Here is a 22,219-nt window from a genome sequence, read left to right as displayed (position 1 = left end):
CATGAAGAAAGATAACCTTAGTGGGGCATCTGCTAGGTTTCATTTGTAAAAGTATATAACCCAAACACCTATTTCATTCATTACTCCAAACCTGAGGCAAAAAAAAGTATAATATTACAAAAAAAAGTATAATATTACAAAAAATCAGTTCTAAAATTCTTACCCTAGAATATGTAATAGGTAGAGGGGACAAAGGGGACAGTTTGTTGCATTTTAAAAAATGAGTTCCTCATCTTTTTTTTCTCTGATCACTTGTTTATAATGCAAATCCTACAGGAAAAAAAAACCACTGAAGTTTCTCAATAATTCCATTTTCATTTTTGAGAAGAACATGTATCTACTGTTGTTGGATAAAGTAGTATATAGATGTCAATCATGTCCAGTTGATGGATGGTGTGGCTAAGTTCAAACTTACTGATTTTCTGCCTGCTAGATCTGTCCATTTCTGATAGAAGAGTGTTGAAGTATCCAACTAGAAGAGTGCAATTGAGCCTGGCAGCATGGCTGAGCGGTTGAGCATCAACCTATGACCCAGGATATCCCGGTTTGATTACTGGTCAGGGTGCATGCCCAAGTTGCAGGCTCAATCCCCGGCCGGGGGCGTGCAGGAGGCAGCTGATCAATGACTCTATCATCATTGATGTTTCTATCTCTCCCTTCCTCTCTCTGAAATCAATAAAGATATATTTAAATATATATATATATATATGAAGAGTGCATTTGAGGTAGGCAGTTACACAGAAATGAATAGAGCAAAAACAATGAGCCAGGTATAGAAGGTCATCAGGGAAGAAAGCCCTGGGTACCTAGCAATGGGCAAAACTGGAATATCAAGGATCTCATCACCAGGGTAACATTTTCTCCCCTAGCATATCACTGGTCATGCAGTTGGGACCCTCCCTGACCTTTCCTCCCCTGGCATGTCACTAGTCATGCAGTAGGCCCCCTTGAAGGAAGATCAAGGGGCTGAAGAGTGGCTTCATGTGACTCCCATGCTGGCCCTTGCACAACCACTCTCTTAAGCATTAACCCCTAAGAATAACATCTAGGCCCTCAGTATGTTTCAGCTTCAGGCCAGAAAAGCAGCATAGCCAGACAAGCAATACAATGGCTGACCTCAGGACCAGTTGCATTGACTTATGACCCCCTGCCGGGGTGTTGACCAATCAAGTAGAAAACACAACCCTGAAAGGACATACCTGAAAAGCTGAATATTTTTACTGGGATCCTCCCAAGACCTCCAGATAAACACTCTCAAGAGGGAGGACCCAGTACAGCTTTCTCTTTGGAGCTCACCCATGCCTTTCCCCACCTCTTTCCCCAAAAAGCATTTTCCTTGCCTCTCTCTTTCTCCTAAGCTCCAAAGGCCCTTCTTTTGCCTCTGTAACTTGTTTCCTGAGCCCATTTCTTCTACCGCTCGCTTCTTCTACCTCTGTGACTTTTCAAATAAACTTTCTCTTATAGTTTGAGTCTTGACTCTGAATTCTCAACTCAAGTACCAAGGTTGCTGAACCAGTCTGGTCAGACTCCACCAGTCTAACACCTATTATCATTCTGCTGTCAACAGAGTCATCTATTTCTCTTTACAATTCTATCAGTATTTTGCTTCATATATTTTGATAACCTACCATTGTAATTGCATACAATTAAGAATTGTTATTTCTTCTTGAAGAATCGACCCTTTTATCATTGCATAATGCTTTTCTTTATCCTTGAAAATTTTCCTAGCTCTGAAGTCTCCCCTATCTGGTATTGAGTTAGTTACTCCAGCTTTCTTTTGATTAGTGGTATTGTTACCAGGGTTGGAGTTCTTGGTTTCCCCAAGATAGAAATTAAATGGATGCCCAGCTGGCATGGCTCAGAGGTTGAGCATCAACTTATGATCCAGGAGATCAGGGTTCGATTCCTGGTCAGGGCACATGCCTAGATTGTGGGCTGGATCCCCAGTGGGGTATGGGAAAGAGGCAGCTGATCAATGACTCTCCCCCATCATTGATGGTTCTCTCTCTCTCTCTCCCCCCCCTCCCTTCCTCTCTGAAATGAATAAAAACATATTTTTTAAAAAAAAATAGGAAACTCCAGAGAAATTTCCAGACATGTTTTTATTAAGCTTATCCTTGAGCACAAGGAAGGCAGCGCAGAGGAAAGGAAGGTCCTCTGAACTAGCTCAGGAAGCTAGCTCTGTTTGGCTGTTTTTAGAAGCTGGGGACAAAGTGAGCTTGCATGAAAGGACGGGCTTTTTGAAAAAGGCAGGCTTGTGGAATTGTCCATGTCAAGGTAGGAAAAGCAAGCAGTTAGAAAGGAGATAAAATTCTGCATTTTTTTTCTTTATTTTTTTTGAGGTGGGAGTGGAGGGGTGGTGACATTCTTGCAATTTGTTTATCCAAGTTTCACCTGGACTTAGGTTGGCTTCCTGGCCACCTGGTATTATTCCATTGCTGGGCCCAAATCCCTATACTGTCTCAGAATATCTTCCTCCAGCCTTTTGATTCACTCAGACAGTCTCTGTCTTTTTATTAGTGAATTTAGACCACTGACATTTAAAGTAATTATTGATATATTTGATAAATATCTACTATATTTGTTATTGTTTTCTATTCATTGACCTTGTTCTTTATTGCTATCTTTTTCTTCCACTCTTTTTCTATCTTTTTTGGTTTTAATTGAAGATTATATATAATTCCATTTTCTCTCCTCAGCATGTCAGTTATAATTCTTTTTACACTTTAATTGTTGTCCCAAAATTTGCATTATAAATTTATAATGAGTCCAAGTCCGCTTTCAAGTAACACTATAATGAGACAGGCTACTAAGCCAGGACAAGCAAAATAGGGAAACTGAGACAGTTAGCTAAGCAGTTTACAGCCATCTAGTAAATCGCAAAATCCTATCTTCCCTAAACCAAGGACACTTAAGAGAAGATGGTTTAGCCCGGCCAGCATGGCTCAGCAGTTGAGCATCAACCTATGATTCAGGAGATCACAGTTCAATTCCTGGTCAGGGCACATTCCCGGGTTGTGGGCTAGATACTCAGTAGGGGGCATGCAGGAGGCAGTCAGTAACTTTCTCGTCATTGATGTTTCTATCTCTCTCTTCCTCTCTCTAAAAACAATAAATTTTTTTAAAAAAAGAGAGAAGACGGTTTATGATATTCCCCAACCAGAATAGATAACTTAAATCACCCTACTCAGGGAGATAGCAGAAATCTAGTTAGTCTCATTTGTCAATCACACTCTAGGCTCTCTCCTGTTTTTCTGTCCTAAGATCTTCCTTCTTTTCACTTTGTGCAGTTTTAATAACCACGGGTCACTCTTGCTACAGCATGCCCAGGTCTTTTTTTTTTTTTTATCCTCACCCAAGAATATTTTTCCATTGCTTTTCAGAGAGAGTGAAAGGGAGAGAGAGAGAGAGAAACATCGATGTGAAAGAGACACATCAACTGGTTGCCTCCTGCGCCCCAACCAGGGCCAGGGATCGAGCCTGCAACTGAGGTACGTGCCCTTGGCCATAATCGAACCCAGGACCCTTCAGTCCACGGACCAATGCTCTAACCATTGAGACAAACTGGCCAGGACCATGCCCAGGTCTAGTATCTCTGCTCTCTTTCTCCTAAGGGTCCCCAGGAGACTTGGAACCAGAGGAGCAGCAGGTAGTGGCAGCTCATCCCAGGCATACCCCCTGACCCTGTCCCCATGGTCCCCTTTTCTCTGACTTCTTAGTGAGTCAAAGCAGCCCTGCCTATGCTCATTTCTCCACCTAGTCTCTCTCCTGTTGTTTCTTTTATCCTAGGCCCTTCCTTGTTTCACTGTTCCCAGCTTTAAGGTCCTCTTAAAAATCACCTGGACTTGTTTTGTGAAATCTTTCCTGCACAAAGTCCCACACACTACCGTCCGGCCCTAGGCAGACCCACTCAGGGCCAGGTCCCCTTTCAGGTAACATTTTCTGGCACATCAGATGGGACCTCCAGATGGCAACCCTGGAGCATGCTTGTGCCTTTGCCTTTCCCCTTTTCTCCAGCCCCCTACCTCCTGCCCACCAAAAATGTTACCCTTGCCTTTCCCTCTCCTAAGCTCCAAGGGCCCTCCATAACTTACAACTCTGTTGGTAAAACCTGGTGCCCTTTCGCAATCAACATCACTGGTAACATCTTTATTGCCGTCATTGGTATGATAATCATCTTCGCCACCTTGGCTTGAAAGACCTCACTATTTTCTTTCTCCTAACATCTGTTCGGCTGGGGTGGGCTTTTCTCTCTCTATGCAGACTGCCACACTGTGTAAGCATGGGACGAGTTATTTAAAAGCCATTAGGGGCCCGTGCTGCTTGAAGACTCCCATGACTGGATAAGTTGATCATGGACCAGGGAAGTTTGCACTAGGCACTCTGCTGACTACAAGGTCCATGTACCCAGGAACAGTAAAATCACACAAGGCCCTTCTCCGAGGCTCTCCCCATGGCTCTCTCCCCTGTCAGGTTACTAGTCCCAATGGAGAGAGAGAAGTCCTTGCCTTTTGGCTGGAGGGACACTGTTTTCTTCCCTTTTCTTTCTTCTTAAAAAATCTTTATTGTTGGAAGTATTACAGATGTCCCCTTTTTTCCCCATTGATCCCCTTTTTCTTTTATGTCTGGAGTTGAATTCAAGCTGACTTTCTTTGACCTTTTTTTTTAAATCCTCCTGGTGGAGCTAAAAGTTAAGGGATAAGAGAACCTAGGCTATAGATAAGGGTAAAGATAACTAAGGACAGAAGAAAAAAAATGGCTGGCTGGTTTTTGACTTTAGCTTTTCAATTGAAATTGCTTTCAGAGGGTCTAAACAAAACATTTCACTGCATAAATGAGAGCTTGTATCCATTTGGCTCTGAAGATAAGGGGCAATTACTCCCTCCAGCTCAAATCTCAGGTATTTATAGGTGACTAAGAATCTCTGTGAAGGTGTCATCCCAGGATAAGCAGATAAAACGTTGGTTACCTAGCACTCTGAGTCCTTATGGCTGTATTAGACAGCCAGGTAGAGATATCAAGACACATAAGAGGGTTTGAGATGACTCAGGAAGTGACAGCCCCTTAGAGCTCAACCCACAAACAGCACACTTTCAACCCACTACACAATATCCCAAGAAATCTGTTCAGACGCTACAATCTGGAAAAAAACTAAAATCAACATGGGAAATTGTGCCTCCAATGCTGGAAACTCCCTTGCAGATATGCAATTAATAGGAAGCCTTTACTTGCAAGTACTGTTACAGAAATGGGAAGATTTAACTAGAAGTGATATCAACTTAAGATGGCCAAAATGTAGCTCTTTTGATACCTAAATCAGTTTTTGCATGCAAAATTAGAAAATGCCTAAAATTAAACTGAATGAATGGGAAGCTTATCTTAATTGCAAATTAGAAGCTCCTAGGAGGAACAAAGAACAGAAAACCAGAAAAACTGGTCTCAGGCAGAGGGGAAACAGCAATTATATACATTCCTTTCTCTGGGACCCTGATGGATTTGCAAAGGAATTTAACTTTTAGAGAATATAGTGCTGGCTATTCTAACCTATTAATTACTAAATAAGGTTTGCTGGGAAACTCTTATAGAGGAGTCTGTTTCTATTACAGAAAGCCACGTCACATTATGAAGGATTAAAGGCGACTGATATAGGATTTAGAAAGAGAAAAGAAAGAAGCAAACATAGGGTTGCTCCAAGGGGTTTCCCATCCTCCTTATTAATATTTTGGGAGAAGTTGAAATTATCACAAAAGGGGAAGCTACTAAGGCTGTTGTAGATACTGGGACCACTTTATCTGTTCTTAACCACATCCAACTAATTAATGGCCTTCTTCAGAGTAAAGCTTCTGTACAAATGGCAGGGATACCTAATCAATGTCTGTTTTAAAATCAGAACCTGTTCTCTTCCAACTAGAGAATGTTATAGGACAATATATATTCTTGCTAATCAAATCTGCCCTTTCAACAAATAGGGTGAGATTTTTTTGAAATCAGTGACACCCACAAATCCTTTTTCCAGAAGGGTGAAACATATTTAGAACTATGAACCAGATACTGAACCAAATGAGAAAATAATGATTTTAAAGAAAGCTCCAAGGGAGCAAACTAATCTTGAGATTGCCTGAACGTTTGTTAACCATCTTTTCTTTATTATTAACTTCCATGAGAACCTAAGGGATAGCTTAACAGGGTACTTGCCCTACTCAGAATGGCCCAAAACAGCCCAGAGACTTGTGGGAATGACACATCTGTCTCTCTGTAGGTGGGGAACCAGTCCACATTGCTTCGAGAGTCCCCTTTTGGGATACATACTTGTGAACTGTGACTCCCTTAAGAAAAAGGCTAATAGTCTTTTGTAACAGGGCCCAGTCCCAATATAAAGTGGGCAATGGAGAGGTTTAGCCAGTTAATAGCACCATTAATTTTAATACTACCTTGCAGCTGGACCTGTTTTGCTGTTCCCAAGGGAAATGAATAGTGGTTCCATACAACTAAGCCTTAATAGCTCTCAGAGGTAACCCTAAGCTATGTGCTGTTTTTAAGTTCGAAAAATGTACCCAGATGGAAAGAAACATTCTAAAAATTGGTGGATGGGCTTGTCAGTCCTTGCCAACATTCGCATGGCAACCCAATTGTCTTTGTTTTACAAATGAAGTCTTTAACAGGGCCAAAGGTGTGGATGGTTTCAGAAACATCTCAAAGCCCACCAAATCCTTTTACAGTCCCCAAACCTCCTCTATTCATCTTCAAAGGCTTAGAGATAACTGACTATGAAACCAAAGTCCCTCTAGAAGTGTTAAGGGCAGAGATGTTGCTCATGCTCTGTTAACGGTGATTGTTAGCTATAGTTATAAGAAATATTAATCATGTTCTGTTAACCATGATTGTTCTGTTCAAATTAGAAAAAGCACTTTAACCTGGCAGGGAGCTGTATGCCCCATGACATGGGAATTACCCTTGGAATGCAGTCCATACTTCTTTTATCAACATGGGAAGATTAACAGCCAGTTCCCGAAACAATGGAATCCCTAAGGCACTAGCCCTTTGCTACCCCCAGCCCAAGTTGCCTATAATGTGGTCCCAGAGGCGTCTACTTCCCATTCCTGAAATTCCTACTTTCCCATGTGATCTTTGTCCTTCTATCCAATATAAGAAGCTGACTTATGGGGGGAGGAGTGGGGAGCGCAGAGCAAATTTTTGTGGATGACCATTACTGCTCTCCCATATCGTGGCAATATTGGAATGCTCATATACAATTCAACCCAGTCTCTGCTTAATTGGCTCAAGTGGTGACAGGCAGCCCGGACCCAGGACCCAATGTTGTCAGGTTTCAGGAGAAGCTTGCTTTTCTTTGCCTACACCTTTGAAATACAAATACCTGGAGATAAATCTTATCAAAAGGGGAAAAACCTTAGCCATATCTGAGCAAATCAATATAACTTATTTCAGTTATTCCTTTCTAAATTAGCAAATTTTAATGAAAGTTAATGAATATCTAAATATTTTTGAAATAACATGAAATTAAGAAACATTGATTGCTAGACAAGTCTTAAGTTCGGCTGCTTTTGGCTTTTTATTATAAAGAGGCTTTATAGTGGCTTTGGGGCTGCTGATGAATATCTTGTGCTTTGCTAGAGGTGTGTTTCTTGAAAGTAAGTGTGTTTGCCAATAGAGGAACCTATGTTTCTAAAAGATATAAAATGTGTTCATAAAAGTCAACCTAAGGAATGTTGGTTGCTTACTTTTTGGTTATCATTGGAAATTGAGGTTTTTAGGAGTTAGAAATTCTAATTAGGTTGGAAAGAAATTATATGGTTTTGGTGACAGAGGGTATAAAGTATGGAGATGCATTTTTGAACTACAAAGAACTGAAAGTGAGTTGCTAAGGATGGTTATTTCCGAATAGGTAAGAAGGTTTGTGAAAACTAGGTTTGTAGAGATTCTAATCTCATCATGCTTAAGCTGCCCTTCCCCCACCAGATTCCTCTCCAGTGACATTCTTTGATGACTATGGTAAGACCTAAAGTTGTTTTAATTACACTCTCTATTGCCCTCATTGGTGTGGGGGAAACCTACCAGTGAGCTGAGCAGTAAATCCTTCATCAAAACATGGAAGGAAAACTTACCCTCTGGACTCGGAGTCACCTGCCCACACAACAGTCCCCAGGTAATACCTGGGTGACTGGGTCAGTGAGGATGTGATCCCACCTGCCGTCTGGAAGGAACTCTCCCTTCTCCCTTGTTTGGCTGGTATGGAGTTGAGTCCCCTGTCTGAGTGAGGTGAATCTATCCCCAGGGCATCCAGCCACTGCCCTGGTTGTTGGTAAGGCCACCCTCAGGGAATGGGGTAAACATGTTTACAGGCTACTCATACTTTGACTCCTGGTCCTCTATCTGGAGTATTTATTACACCGGCTTTGATCTTCTGTCACTGATTTTCAGACTTTTCAGTGAGCCAAAGCAACCCTGCCCAGGCTCATTTCTTTCCTATACCATTTCTAGGGAACCAAAGCAGCACCACCTAGGCTCTCTCCTGTCACTTAATTCCTTAGATTGGAGCCCAGACTCTCTGTTTCCACTTCTCATTCACAGCCCTTCAAGTCTATCTTTGAGTCTCAACAGGCCTTCCTACTAGGTGATCAGGAATGTAAACAAGACTGAGCTAAGTAAAAAAAATTTTTTTAATTTTAAAAAGCCATGTCATGATCTTTTTGGTTAAGTTTGTTTGACAGACTTCCCAAAATTTGAATTTTAAGAAGCTTTTTAAAAACAATAAATGACTTTGCATATTCCAATAGGCCCATGGAATACCTCAAGGATTTGTTCTTTCTTCTTACAAAAGAGAAATTTTAAACTAATAAGGCCTATTTTAATATGCTTGAAATGATATGGGAAGCTTTGCCAAAAAAAATACTAATAACTATGTTCTATTTGTATGTATATATTTTTATTAAAATGGATGTTCCAGAGATTTCAGACTGGCGTAGGAAAGAAGTTGCAAGGATTCGGAGCCACATTGAAACAGAAAACTCTCAGTGACACCAGGCAAGCCAAGAGTGATGATTCTCTGTGAGGGTGCTGGGAAGTGAGACTGGGTGTTTGTGGTCCACACACTGGGGCGTTTATGATTTTTTTCCAGTGTTCAATGCACACTTCTGATGAGCCATGTGCAGCACTGTAAAATCTCACATATTATTTTTTCTTTATACATTGAAATTGTGTGTTGAATCTAAAAATGTGGGCTTTGTATTTTTTATGTCATTTCATGGTAATTATTCACCAAGAAATTGTTATCTTGGAATGTTATATCTTAGAGAAAAGCAAAATCCTTTATCAAATGCATCATAATCAGACCTATAACCATGTCATTTTAAGTTTTGTCATTTTAGACAGTCATTATTTTACTCTGATGCATTTGCAAATATGTTACATCTTTAGAAAGATCCATGAAAAGGACTCTGAATTACTCTAAAATTACAGGTGTCTAAGCAGATCATATCTTTGAAGTAGATAAAGATTTACAGAACTCTAAGAAATAACTGGATTCATGGAAATACTGGCAAATAATCAGTATAAACAAAAATTGATTATATGGGACTGAATGAACTGAGGATAATTAATATTCTTATGACTTTGTTCAAAATGTTGCTGATTTTTAAATATTTTTGTTTTCCAGATATAAGGAAACTTGTTTTTTTCCCTAGACCAATTTGGTATATTATACCCTCATAAGCAATATTGAAGCATTTATATTTTTCTCCCTACTTATTTCCTCCGGAATTAGGCAACTCTTAATGAATACTATTATTTTCACAGCAATGTGTTTGTTTCCATATATCCAATAAGAATCTGATCTTTTTATAATAGGACCCATAAAACCAATTTCCAATTGTGGTTTTATTAACCAAGACTTGACTAGAATGTCATGTTTGAGAAAGACATGCCTGGACTCTGGGTGTCACCAGAAAGCTTTAAGGAATGAAAATCAACTCTGAAGCAGATAAGAGACCATTGGAAAAATGGCCTGGTACCTTGCTTATTCACATGGTTCATGGTGGTCTTTCCAAGTAAGGAATGAAGGTTGCTTTCCTGGGAGATGGCAAAGAAAGAACCTCAAGACATTTTGGAGGCCCTGAACCTGAGGAATTCACCAAAATCTATAGTTATTGGAAGCAAAACCTGAAGGCAACCATGTGGCAACTTCTTCGCCCTGAGGGGCTAATTAAGGCTCAATCTGGATATGAGATTCCAGCAAAGCAGGTTTAAGAAAGCCTATATGATCAATTACTGTTCTTGTTGTGTTTATAAAAATAATCAGGCCAAACTGAAACGGCTTAATGCAGTAAATAGTGTTGATTTAGCTATCTTTGATAAAAACGAGGGTGATTTGGGGGGGAAAATTGTGTTTCAATGGAATCTATAATACAGTTGTGGATATAAAACTATAATTAAAGTTTTCTTTTTTCACCTATAAACTGAGCTGGATTCTGAATTTTTCTAGTTTTCTTAGATATTTGGCTAAAGCTCTCCAAACTAATCTTTCATTTTTTCCCCCATCCTTTGACTTGGAATTATTGAGAACTACTGATGTAATGTCAATCATACAAAATTTACCTGAGCACCTGATGACATCACCAGAGATATTTAGATATATATATTTAGATATATAAAGATGATCTATCAGACTGTCACTGCTTGCTTTCATTCCAGCAAAAGAAACTTTAAGCCACTTGGCCTGCATGGCTCAGCAGTTGAGTACTGACCTATGATCCAGGAGATCATGGTTCAGTTCCCAGTCAGGGCACATGCCAGGGCTGTTGCAGGCTCGATCCCCAGTAGGGGGCCTGCAGGAGGCAGCTGATTGACTTTCTCATCATTGATGTTTCTCTCTCTCTCTTCCTCTCTCTGAAATCAATAAAGACATATTAAAAAAAAAAAAAATACACTTGTAGTAATCTTTAAAAAAAAAGAATCTTTAAGCCTTCTCAACAGTCTTACAGACTCAGAAACTGGTTTATAATTTGCTGTGATCATTAACATTTGTTTTTTCTTCTGTTTTCAAAGGCATACTACTTATTAAATAACTGATTGCTTTTTTACACAATATAGTCTCACTTTGGAAGTCCATCTGCATCACCTCCTGAAGTAAGACTCAGCAATTTAGCTAAACTGACTTATTTTCAGGACTAAATAACTGAATCAATGAAATATGGAACAATCTACCAACTTCGCTTCTGGAATGATACAATTCCATATCAAGAGGATGATGCTTTGGGAATTCCAGCCTATCCCTACTTTGGAAGAATCAGCTAACAGCCTCTCTGTTCCAGTCTCAAACCCATTCCCTCATCTCCCTTAGAGCAGGCAGGGAGAGACTTCCATACACTATATAGGCAGGGATCACAGTCCTTGTCAGCAGGAAGCAAATACTGAAGACAGATGTCCTCCCTTATCACCCCTGAAAGATTTCTGGGTTAGAAATTCTCTGAGGGGGAATGGGACAGGCAAGGAAGCCAGAACAAGTGGAACAGGGATGAGATAGTTGAAAAGCCGAGCAGTTTACAGCCATTTAGTAAATCACAAAACCCTAATTCTTACTTTTGCTCCTCTATAGATAACGTGGTTTTTCCCCCTCTAGCTTCTTTCAAGATTATCTGTATGTCTGATTTTCTGCAGTTTGAATGTGATATGCCTAGCTGAAATTTTTAGGGCACATATCCTCCTTGGTGTTCTCTGAACTCCTTGGATATGTGGTTTAAAACCTGACATTAATTTAGGGAAATTCTCAGTCATTATTGTTCCAAATATCTCTTGTTGCTTTTTCTCTTTTCTTCTCCTTCTGGTACTCCTGTTACGCATATGTTATACTTTCTGTAGCTGTCTCACAGTCCTTGGATATGTTTTTACTGTTTGTTTTCCTCAGACTTTTTTCTCATTGCTTTTCAGTTTTGGAAGTTTCTATTGATATATCTTCAAGCTCAGAGATATTCTTTCCTCAGCTGTACCCTGTCTACTAAGGAGACCATAAAAGGCATTCTTCATTTCTGTTACAGTGTTTTTAATCTCTAGCATTTCTTCTTAGCACTTCCATCTCTCTAACTTACATTATCCATCTGTTCTTCCATGTTGTCTACTTCTTCCACTAGAGCCCTGGGCATATTAATCACAGTTGCTTTAAATTCCTGGTCTGATAATTCCAATATTCCTGCCATATCTGAGTCTGACTCTGATGCTTGCTTGCTGTCTCTTTTAAAACTGTGGTTTTTTTGCTTTTTAGTATGCTTTGTAATTTTTTTTTGCAAGCCAAGTACAATGCACTGAGTAAAACGAACTGCAGCAAATAGGTATTTAGTAATGTGGTAAGGTGTGAAGGGAGAAGCTTCTATAGCCCTATAATTAGTTCTCAGTCTTTTAGTGAGACTTTGCTTCCAGGCTGTGACCTAAACAAGTTCTTTACAGTCTCCCACCCCCTACAATTAGGAGGAATGAGATAGACAGAACAGGCTAGAGTTGGGTACTTCCCTTCCTCCAGGTCAGTTAGACTCTGACAACACCCTAGTAAGTTACTTTCCAGAATACTTTCTAGAGTATTTCTAGAATACTTTCTAGAGTATTTCTAGAAATACTTTCTCCTGATGGTAATCTTATTAAGAAAAACAGAATGCCTTGGCATATTCCCAAATGGTTACTTTCCCTTCCCCCTACACAAAGCATTACAGGATATTCTCTGGTACTCACTGTGAAGACCTAGAGGCAGAACCATGAAAGTGTGGCAGTCCCCTATTACTGGGTCCCCTAGAGTATTTAATCAATTACACTTTAGGTTTTCCTACACACTATTGGTTCCCTTGGAGTTTCCACTCCTGGGTTTCTGCAAGGGTAAGTTGCCATTCTCTGTATTCACCTGTCTCTCCAATTTGAGGAGCAGCAGTTTGCCTTGTGACCTCACTTCTCTGACACACCTACGAAGATCTGTTGATTTTTCAGTTTGTTCAGTTTCCTACTGTTAGATGGGCCAGGTACAGAAACCCAAGTATGGAGACTCACCAGGGCAGGAAGCCCTGTATGCCTGGCAAGGGGAAAAACTAGGAAAACAAGAACCTTGTCCCCAGGGTAATCTATCCTCCCCCCGCAGATCGCCGGTCATGCGGTTTAGGCCCCCCGAGTGTTCCTCCCTAAAGATAAACATCTAGGCCTTGGTTGTATTTCAACTCCAGGCCCAAATAATCAGGGAAGTGGCGCCTGGCTGCCTCTGGACGAGATACATTGACTAATGACCCCCTGCCCTGGCACTGACCAATGATCCTGAAAGAGCACACCTGGAAGGCTGATGTATATTCTATTGAGACACTCCCCTAAGACCTCTCGCCTAAGATTCTCACCTGCAAGAAAGAGATAAATATGCTCAGGACAAAGGACCAAGGGTGTGCTCACCACCAGGGCAGCATGCCAGCACCATCTCCATCCCTCCAAGGGGACCCCCACAGACTTGCAACCAGGGGAGCAATGGGCAGTGGGAGCTCATCCCAGGCTTACCCTCTGAACCTCTCTCCAAGGTCCCCGAACCTATTTCCAAGGCCTCCAGGCTTCTCAGTGAGCCAAAGCAGCCCAGCCTAGGTTCTCCTGTTGCTTTTTCTATGCTCTTTCTTTTTTCACTGTCTCAAGTATATTTTTGCTGACATCACAGACCCAATGACCTTTAGCTCAGTGCTATGTAGCCCTTCCCTTTGGATATCCGCATCCCCTTTTAATAAATTTAATTTTTCTTTATTCACTAGTCTGAGATGGCTATTTAGCCTGCCCATGGACCACCACCACATTAACCTTTCACCTACTTGTTAAAATAGAGTGATAACTTCTAAAAGTTCCTTAAATGATGAACCAAAAACCACACCAAAATAATCTCCATTTTCAATCTTTATCTTCACATTTACTAACTGATAAAGTAATAACACTCTTATGATATTAAGGAGAGGAAAAAAATGCAAATCTGAATTTGTCTAATGGCATACAAATTGTCTAAAATATGATTAATCATAGTGTTTACTGTAATATAACACTAAAATGCAAATTATTAAACAATATGCTTCATCCTTTCTTTCTGAAGCAATTAAAACATGTGGACAATCAAATATTGTAGAAATCATTATTACAAACTAAAATATTTCCTAAATAAACACCTAAATATTAAGTTTCCATTAAGGACTTTAAAAAAAAATTTATCAGTATTTGCTGCAATTCACTGATTACCCTTACTGCTCAATTAATTTGCAGAAAAATAAAGCCTGTTTCTTAATTCCTAAAATAGCATTATAATCCCTTCTAAACAAATTTAAATTTTAAGATTCTTCATCTGGAGGGAAAAAATCAGTAGAAAGCAAAAATCTATATGTGAAATTTGACATTTGGCTGCCAAATTCCCAACACTTGCTATCATTGTGGAATTAACCTGTATCAAACTTAATATCCTTAGGAAATCTTTATCCACTGTAGAGTGCTGTCTGTTCTTATAGAAAGAAATACAGTTAAATTTTTTTCAATATCACACTGTAAAATAGCTGATTATTTTTTTTTAATTTTTTTATTTTAATCCTCACCAGAGGACTTGTTTATTGATTTGAGAGAGAGAGGAAGGGGAAGAGAGAAATATCAATCAGTTGCCTCCTGAACACGCCACAACCGGGATCAAACCCACACCCTAGGTATGTGACCTGACTGAGAATCGAACCCAAAACCTTTTGGTGCATGGTACTACATTCCAACCAACTGAGCCACCCGACTGGGGCCAACTCATTACTTTTTATATTATTGACTTAAATTTAATCAACTGAGTTTTAACATACTTAACCAAAAGCATGCTAGTTAAATAAGATGAACATACATAATTCACCTCAAGGAATTTAAAGTATGTCGCAAAATAAGCCTCCAAACATAGCAAGAATGTGAAAATGGCCAAACCCAAGGGAACATATTAGCATTAATTCACTTTACACATATGCAAATTCTATTTTATTATTTCCACATCTGCAATGCATTAGGTACAACAGACATTTCTGAGCCCTTTATACAGTGAACAGATGGTGAACCATTACAAAATTAGGAGCTAGGGTAACATCCTAAGGAATTATTAATAATCTTGCTCTTCAGCCAGAGGACAGGTACAGAGTTGGATAATTTTCCTACAAGGATAATGAGGAATTGGAGTGAGATACATGGGAGATGATTTGGAGATGGTCACATAAAGAATTGGGAAAAGTGATCACAGTACCAAGTGAAAGATTACATAAAAGCCTCTAGAAAAAAAGATTATTCTGCCCAAAAAACAGCTGTCAAATAAGAATGAAAATGGATGCTTGTGAAAGATAGAAAAGAATGCTCTAAAAGAAAAGTTCCACTCTTAATCTGCTAAATATAAAATATATTCCTGAAACCCCAAAACAAAGTCAATATCTAAGTAAAACTGAGACTTAGTACTTAACATAGTTTCTAGCTAAAGTAATAACCGACAAAATGAATCCAATTATGTCAGTTCACAAGAGATAAAAAAATGAAAACATCAAAAGCAAAAAACAAAAAAAATTAAGACTGGCATGGCTCAGGGGTTGAGCATCGACCTATGATCCAGGAGATCGCAGTTCAATTCCTGGTCAGGGCACATGCCCGGGTTGCAGGCTCAATTCCCAGTAGGGGACATGCAGGAGGCGGCCAATCAATGACTCTCTTATCACTGATGTTTCTATCTCTCTCTCTCTCCCTCTCCCTTCCTCTCTCTAAAATCAATAAAAATATATATGTATTTTTAAATTAAGACTTAGTCATGTTGGGTGGTTATATATGTAAAAACAAATTATTCAGGTGAGAATGGCTATGTAAAAGAGACAAGATAGCCTAGCAAATAGAGCACAGAATGTAGTCCTGTTTCAAAAAAACTAGTTATAATGTTTAGAAAGTCAGTGTATCATCTCCAGAGCTGAAATAATGTAGTCTCAGTAGAATCTTCTGAGAAAGTGATAGAGCATTAATAAATAATACATTGTTTTCTGTACCTAAAGAGAAGGGTTTCCTAACATTTAAAGAGAACATTTTGATTTATTAACAAAGTTATTTCAACATTAAGTGTAAAAAATGACTTACCTTTCTTCTCCTACAACATAAGAAGCTGACGAAACTGCATGATATTTCCAAAGAAAGATATTATTGCTTGAATCTGGGTCACTGAAATCATCCACTGTTCAGAATGAGACAAAAGAAAGGGGTAACATTAATTATCTACAATTACACATACTATTTGTTGTTAACATTAAACATATCCCATGTAAAACCTCATAAGGCCATTCAAATGAGATAGTTGATGCTGGGTTTGAACTCTCCAGGAATAGCTCCTTTGAAACAAAGATGGGACAAATACTTACTTCTATTTAACAAATAATTCTTGATCATTCAATGTCAACAGGTTATTTTTTTTTTAAAATATGTCTTTATTGATTTCAGAGAGAGGAAGGGAGGGGGGGAGAGAGAGAGAGAGAGAGAGAAACATCAATGAGAGTGAGTCATTGATCAGCTGCTTCTTGCATGCCCCTTACTGGGGATGGAGCCTGCAACCCGGGCATGTGCCCTGACCAGGAATCAAACTGTGATCTCCTGGATCATAGGTCGATGCTCAACCGCTGAGCCACGCCAGCTGGGCACAGCAGGTTATTTTTAATTTAAAATTTTTTCTTTAATATTTACCCATTACTACCCCACTTTAAAAAAAAATTCTCCTAAAAAGGAATATGAATTCAACTAATACAAAAAGGCCCCACTGTATAAAAAAAAAAAAAAGGGGGGGGGGGACAGGACAGGAATATCCAAACAGCTTTAAGGATAAAAAGCATGTTTCACACCAGATCATATTTACAGTTCCTCATCTAGAATTCAACTAACATACAACTGCAGCAATCAGCCAAGCTTAGCAAATTAAAATAACAGTAATTTTGACAGATTACCTTCTATAAATATTCAAATACGAACATTTATGTGCATGCAAGGGTCTCTATATGCCAATCAAAATGCTTTGTTAGGATCCTAAAATTGAGCTTTTTTTTCACCCTTCTATTCTGTAGGAGTCCCCTGAATCATTAACTTTCATTTTAACTCTTTCACCTCAGCTGATAAAGAGACCAATCATTTCTCTGTTTATAGCCTGAATTATTAACCAGTGCCTGAATAAAAATTTTAAGGATAACATTCATATAAAGTATCAACAGACAAAAAGAAAGTGCCTAGAATCTTTGAAAACCTATCTGTAAAGACAAAAGGAAAGACCCAGTAGAGGTGGAAGGAGGGGGCAAAGACAGGATCTTGGAGGATGACAACTGAAAAAGAGATTAACTTTTTGTTCATGCAATCAGGTATGCCTTGGTATAGTAAAATCCAAATGCAAAGAACAGTTAACAACTTCATAAATTTGAGCTACATTCAAAGTTCCATTAAGACAGACTACCATTAAAAAAAAAAAAAAAAAGATAGATTACCATTTATTTGGCTCAAGGCAAGACCCTATACTTTGAAAACAAGTTTAAGTATACAAAAGTGTCAAAAGTGGGGAAATACAATTATGGCTGGTACTTAAACAACATGGGTTTAAACTTCATGGGTCCACTTATATGCAGAGTTTATTCAATAAATACTGTAAATATATTTTCTCTTCCTTATGATTCTTAATAACATTTTCTTTTCTCAAGCTTACTTTATTGTAAGAATATAATTTATAATACATAAACATATAAAATATGTGTTAATTAACTGTTTATGCTGTCAGTAAGGCTTCCAGTCAATAGTAGCTAAGGTTTGGGGGAGTCAAAAGTTATTTGCAGATTTCTGACTGCATGGGGGGGTCAGGCACCCCTAACCCTCACATTGTCCAAGGGTCAAACTGTAGTATGAAATTCAAACCAAAAGCAATTTTTGAAATCGATAGATAGTTCTATTTAACCAAGGCAAGATATCTGAGACATGGGTTTGCTCACGGTCTTCTACCCTATCTCCTATTAGTCAGTTTCCCTTAAACATATACACAATTACTGAAACTCTGATTCCAGGACAGCATCAAAATCATGGAAGAAAAGACAACTTATTCAGAAGCATATGCCCTACTCTTCCCACCTAGAAAGAAACAACTATTAATACCTCTAACTAAGATTGCTCAAAATATTTCTAGAAAGTTAGTCAGGCTTGTAAGAAACTCTTACTTTATGATCACTCACCAATCAACCACCCAAACCTAGGTCCAAAAGTGGATCCAAGCCAGACCAGTGGTTCTCAAAGCAGGAAAGGGAGAAGAAAAGTCTGGTCAGAGACCAATAGCTTCAGCCTTCCCTGAGAGCTTGTTAGAAATGCAGAATCTCTGGCCCTATCTCCAGAGGACATATTCAATCAGAATCTGCATTTTAACAAGATCCAAAAAAACTCATATATACACATTAAAATTTGAGAAACTCTTCAGGAAGAAGAATATTAGAATGAGAGAGAAAGTATAATCTTCTAGTCAAAGATTGGTTCCCACTACAGGCCACTGTTTGGCTAATAAGCAACCAATTTTTAACCTCTGGTTTATAGCATCTTTGTTCCTGCCACAATTTTTTCTTTGTTTTTTAAATAAAGTATCTTGAAAAACAGAAACTCCTCAAGACCCAAAGAAATGAGTATCTAATGATTAAATCTTAAATCCTAAGAAACACTATGTCAGAGCTGCCTTAGAGCAAGCGGTCCTGCCTCATGCCTCCAAATCACATTAACTAAACAAGTTAATTTTAAAATAATAGTAACTCCTCTTATTCCAAATGCTAGACACTAAGAGCATGTAGGGTCCCAGGGGCTAAGAAAGAGACCAAAAAAACAAAAGCCTATGTCACCGTGTAAGCAGAGAGGAGAAGGCTAAATGTGCTGGTTATTCAGCTATTGTCTCTCAGCTCCAAATGCACCCTTTAATATTCAGCTCAGTAATGCTAAAAATAGAAGTCTAGAAACCATTTTTCTTTTCCCAGCTAGCTTTCTCTTACTGCCAATAAGGACACCAGAAGGAGAAACTTGCTTTTTCCAGTCAGCATAGCCCCAGCATAGGCCCTCAATTGTAGCAACAGCAGCTTAGTGACAGCCACCAGTGTTTTTGGTACTCTCAGAAGTGTCAGCAACATCCAGGCCATACCCCCTCTAGAGGTTTTGAGCCCAAGTTTACTCCAAGCTCTTCTCTGATCCCCCAGCCCTCTGGGTGGTTGATGCTTTCTGCAATTATTGTCTGTGTTACTCCAGTGTTCCCCTTTTCTTTTTTCAACCCTCCAACACCTATATAACCCATTGCCTATACTAAATTTCTTGGTATATCTAGTGTGGATTGTTTCCCTGTCCAGAGTCTTACTGATATATCATAGCTATATGGAATAAAAGTCAGCATGATCTTGATCACTTTGGAAATTATTTTTCCAAAACATGATAGTCCATGAAAAGATATTTACTGCCACTCCCCCAAAATAGGTACAAGATAGGAAACAGATGCAAGAAGTACAGTTGAGAAAGAAGGAAGAGGGCACACAACCTAAAAAAGTAATATATTGAAACAAATACCATGGTAGGAAACACATTTTAGCTCCAAAACATAAAGGGCCAATAAAAAGTCTGAAACAAGTTTCCCCCTTAAATAATAAAAAATCAGAGTATGAAAAGTGAAAGGAACTTTATTCTTCTGCCTTTGCCATTGTTCGGTTTTGTTAAAGTAGTTTTTTACTGAGTTGGAGTTACTATACTTTCAGGAAACTATTGAGAAATTAGGCAGAATCCAAACATCTCAAAAAATAATAAGAGCAACAGGAAATAGGATCCATAAAGAAAGGTTCAAGGAGTGAAACTTTTTTAGTCCAATCTAGTGAAAACTTCAAGCCAGCAAAGTAACTGATAACCGGTTTAAGAGTTATGACCAGCTACGCTTCAACGTCCCTACAGGTGTTTAGAATGATAGAGGGTAAAATAAATAAAAGATATAAAATGGAGCTTCTCAGCTTACCAACTCTCCTTCAAATCACTAAAACAGTAGCTCTTCATTATGTTTACACATAAGAATGACCTAGAATATTTTCTACAAAAATGATGATGATGATGATGATGCCCAGAACACTAATGCCAGATATCTGATTTAACTGGTCTGAGATAGAGCCGAAGGTTTGTTTGTTTTTTAAACCACAAAAACAAAAAATACCCAAGTGTTTGTAATGTACTGACAGGACTGAGAACCATTTCATGGAACATTCCGTAACTTTACTTACTACTCAAGGTATGGTCTGAGGACTAGCACATCCAGATTTCCTGGGAGGCTTGTTAGAAGGCCTATTCCAAAACCTCTGAGTAAGAATCTACATTGTTAACAAGATCCCCAAGTAATCTGTATGCACATTAAAGTTTAAAAACATTGTTCTATTAGAACTTGAAAAGGCTATACCTGTGTGTGACAGAGCACAAACTCCAGCCTAAAAATAACTTTCTAAATTAAAATTTTTCTGAAGTTTTATTATTAAATGTTGTTACTTTTAAAGAGTCTATTAGAGTTTACTAAGATACTATTTTAGTTAATGAATAACTAATATTTAATAATAACTATTAGTTATTCAGTATGTAGTACTTGTAGGCATTGTTTTCTACAAAATGATTTAATCCTCAACACATGTCTATAAAGTAGATAATGTTATAATCCCTGTTTTACAGATAAGGAAACTGAGGCAAGAGTTACATTAAAAAAAATAATTTGCTCCAGATCACATAACTAGTAAGTGGCAAAGTTGAGAACTGAACCTACATAGTCTTAAGAGGTTATACTTTTTGGGGTGGGGGGATAGTTGGGTGGAGGTGGGCAAATGGGGGGCAAATGGGGACATCTGTAATTGTATCAACAATAAAATAAACTTAAAAAAAGAAAAACTTATACTCTTAACCACAAAATAATACTATGTTTATCACTATCATCCCAAAACATTCTGAAATCATTCAGGAGGAAAGTATGTCAAGAAAAAAAAAAAATCACTGTGCTTTCTTCTGGTTAAAAAAATAAAATAAAATAATCACCCAGCCGGCATGGCTCAACAGTTGAGCATCAACCTATGATCCAGAAGATCGCAGTCCGATTCCCTGTCAGGGCACATGCCCAGGTTTCGGACTCAACCCCTGGTAGGGGGCATGCAGGAAGCAGCCAATCAATGGCTCCCTCATCACTGATGTTTCTCTCTCTCCCTCTCCCTTCCTCTCTCTGAAATCAGTAAAGACATATTTTTTAAAAAATCAACAGAGTTCTAAAAGTGATATAATTACATCAATACTGTTATGGATCTGTGGCCCACACTTAAAACAGAGAGGAACATGACCAAGAAGATAGTAACCCAAAAGGTTACCGATAACATGAACATTGTCAATATTTTGAGGTAAATAAAAAACATACCAATACTGTTACATGAGACTATTCTATGGAAGAAAAATGTTTAGTAATAATTACTGCTATCTATATTTGTAAATCATTGAAATCTCATGTTAGGAGATAGTCTCCTCAATGCCTCCTTAATGCACTCCTACAACTGCTCCTACTACCACTACCACCCCTGCAAAAAGGTAAAGTACATAAGGCTATGATTATTTTTCACAATGAAACCGGCATGACATAAATTTAGTCTGGTTTTTCTCCTCTTCTGTATCCCACTGCTCCTAACTTCTAAAAAAGTCCAACCTGCTTCTGTCATTATAGAAACAAAAATTCCAGTCCCAGTAAGACCCAAACAGTACTTCTGAAAATGTTGAAGATGACTTTTTTTAAAATTGATTTTAGACAGAGCAAGGAAGAGAGAGAGAGAAATATCAATGTGAGAAAGAAACAGATCAGTTGCCTTCCACATGTTCCCCAAAGGGGGATCAGACCCCGTAACCTAGGTATATGCCCTGACCGGAAATGGAACCCACCACCTTAAGGGGTATGGAACAATGCTCCAACCAACTGAGCCACACTGGTCAGGGCTTGAAGACAACTTTTAAAGGAGAAGTCAGACAGAGGCTGTCAGTAAGAGGCCTACTAGAAAGTTTTAATAATTCATGTGAATTCTAAGCATGGTAGAATAGCCAAAGTTCCCAGAGATAAACAGTATTATTGTACTGGCAAACAGAATGAGTTTAAAATATGCAAAAGTATATTCTATGAGTATTTAAAGCA

The 22,219-nt window shown here is 38.6% G+C and overlaps 1 protein-coding gene across 6 annotated transcripts in view; it reads right to left on the bottom strand.

Annotated features, from left to right (window-relative positions):
- Positions 1-22,219, bottom strand: part of FUT8 (fucosyltransferase 8) — a 180,975-nt gene that overhangs the window by 121,023 nt on the left and 37,733 nt on the right. For all 6 annotated transcript variants that reach the window (XM_081152061.1, XM_081152058.1, XM_081152059.1 and 3 more), the window contains one exon: positions 16,132-16,225. Coding sequence is in view for 2 of the 6 variants with exons in the window: in XM_081152058.1 (XP_081008184.1) it covers positions 16,132-16,225 (94 nt within the window). In the remaining 4 variants the exon portion in view is untranslated. The remainder of the gene's footprint in view (positions 1-16,131; positions 16,226-22,219) is intronic.

This window comes from Miniopterus schreibersii (genome assembly GCF_964146895.1).
Source record: "Miniopterus schreibersii genome assembly, chromosome: 1".
In the NCBI taxonomy this organism is placed as follows: Eukaryota; Metazoa; Chordata; class Mammalia; order Chiroptera; family Miniopteridae; genus Miniopterus; species Miniopterus schreibersii.
This window is presented reverse-complemented; position numbering and strand designations above follow the sequence as displayed.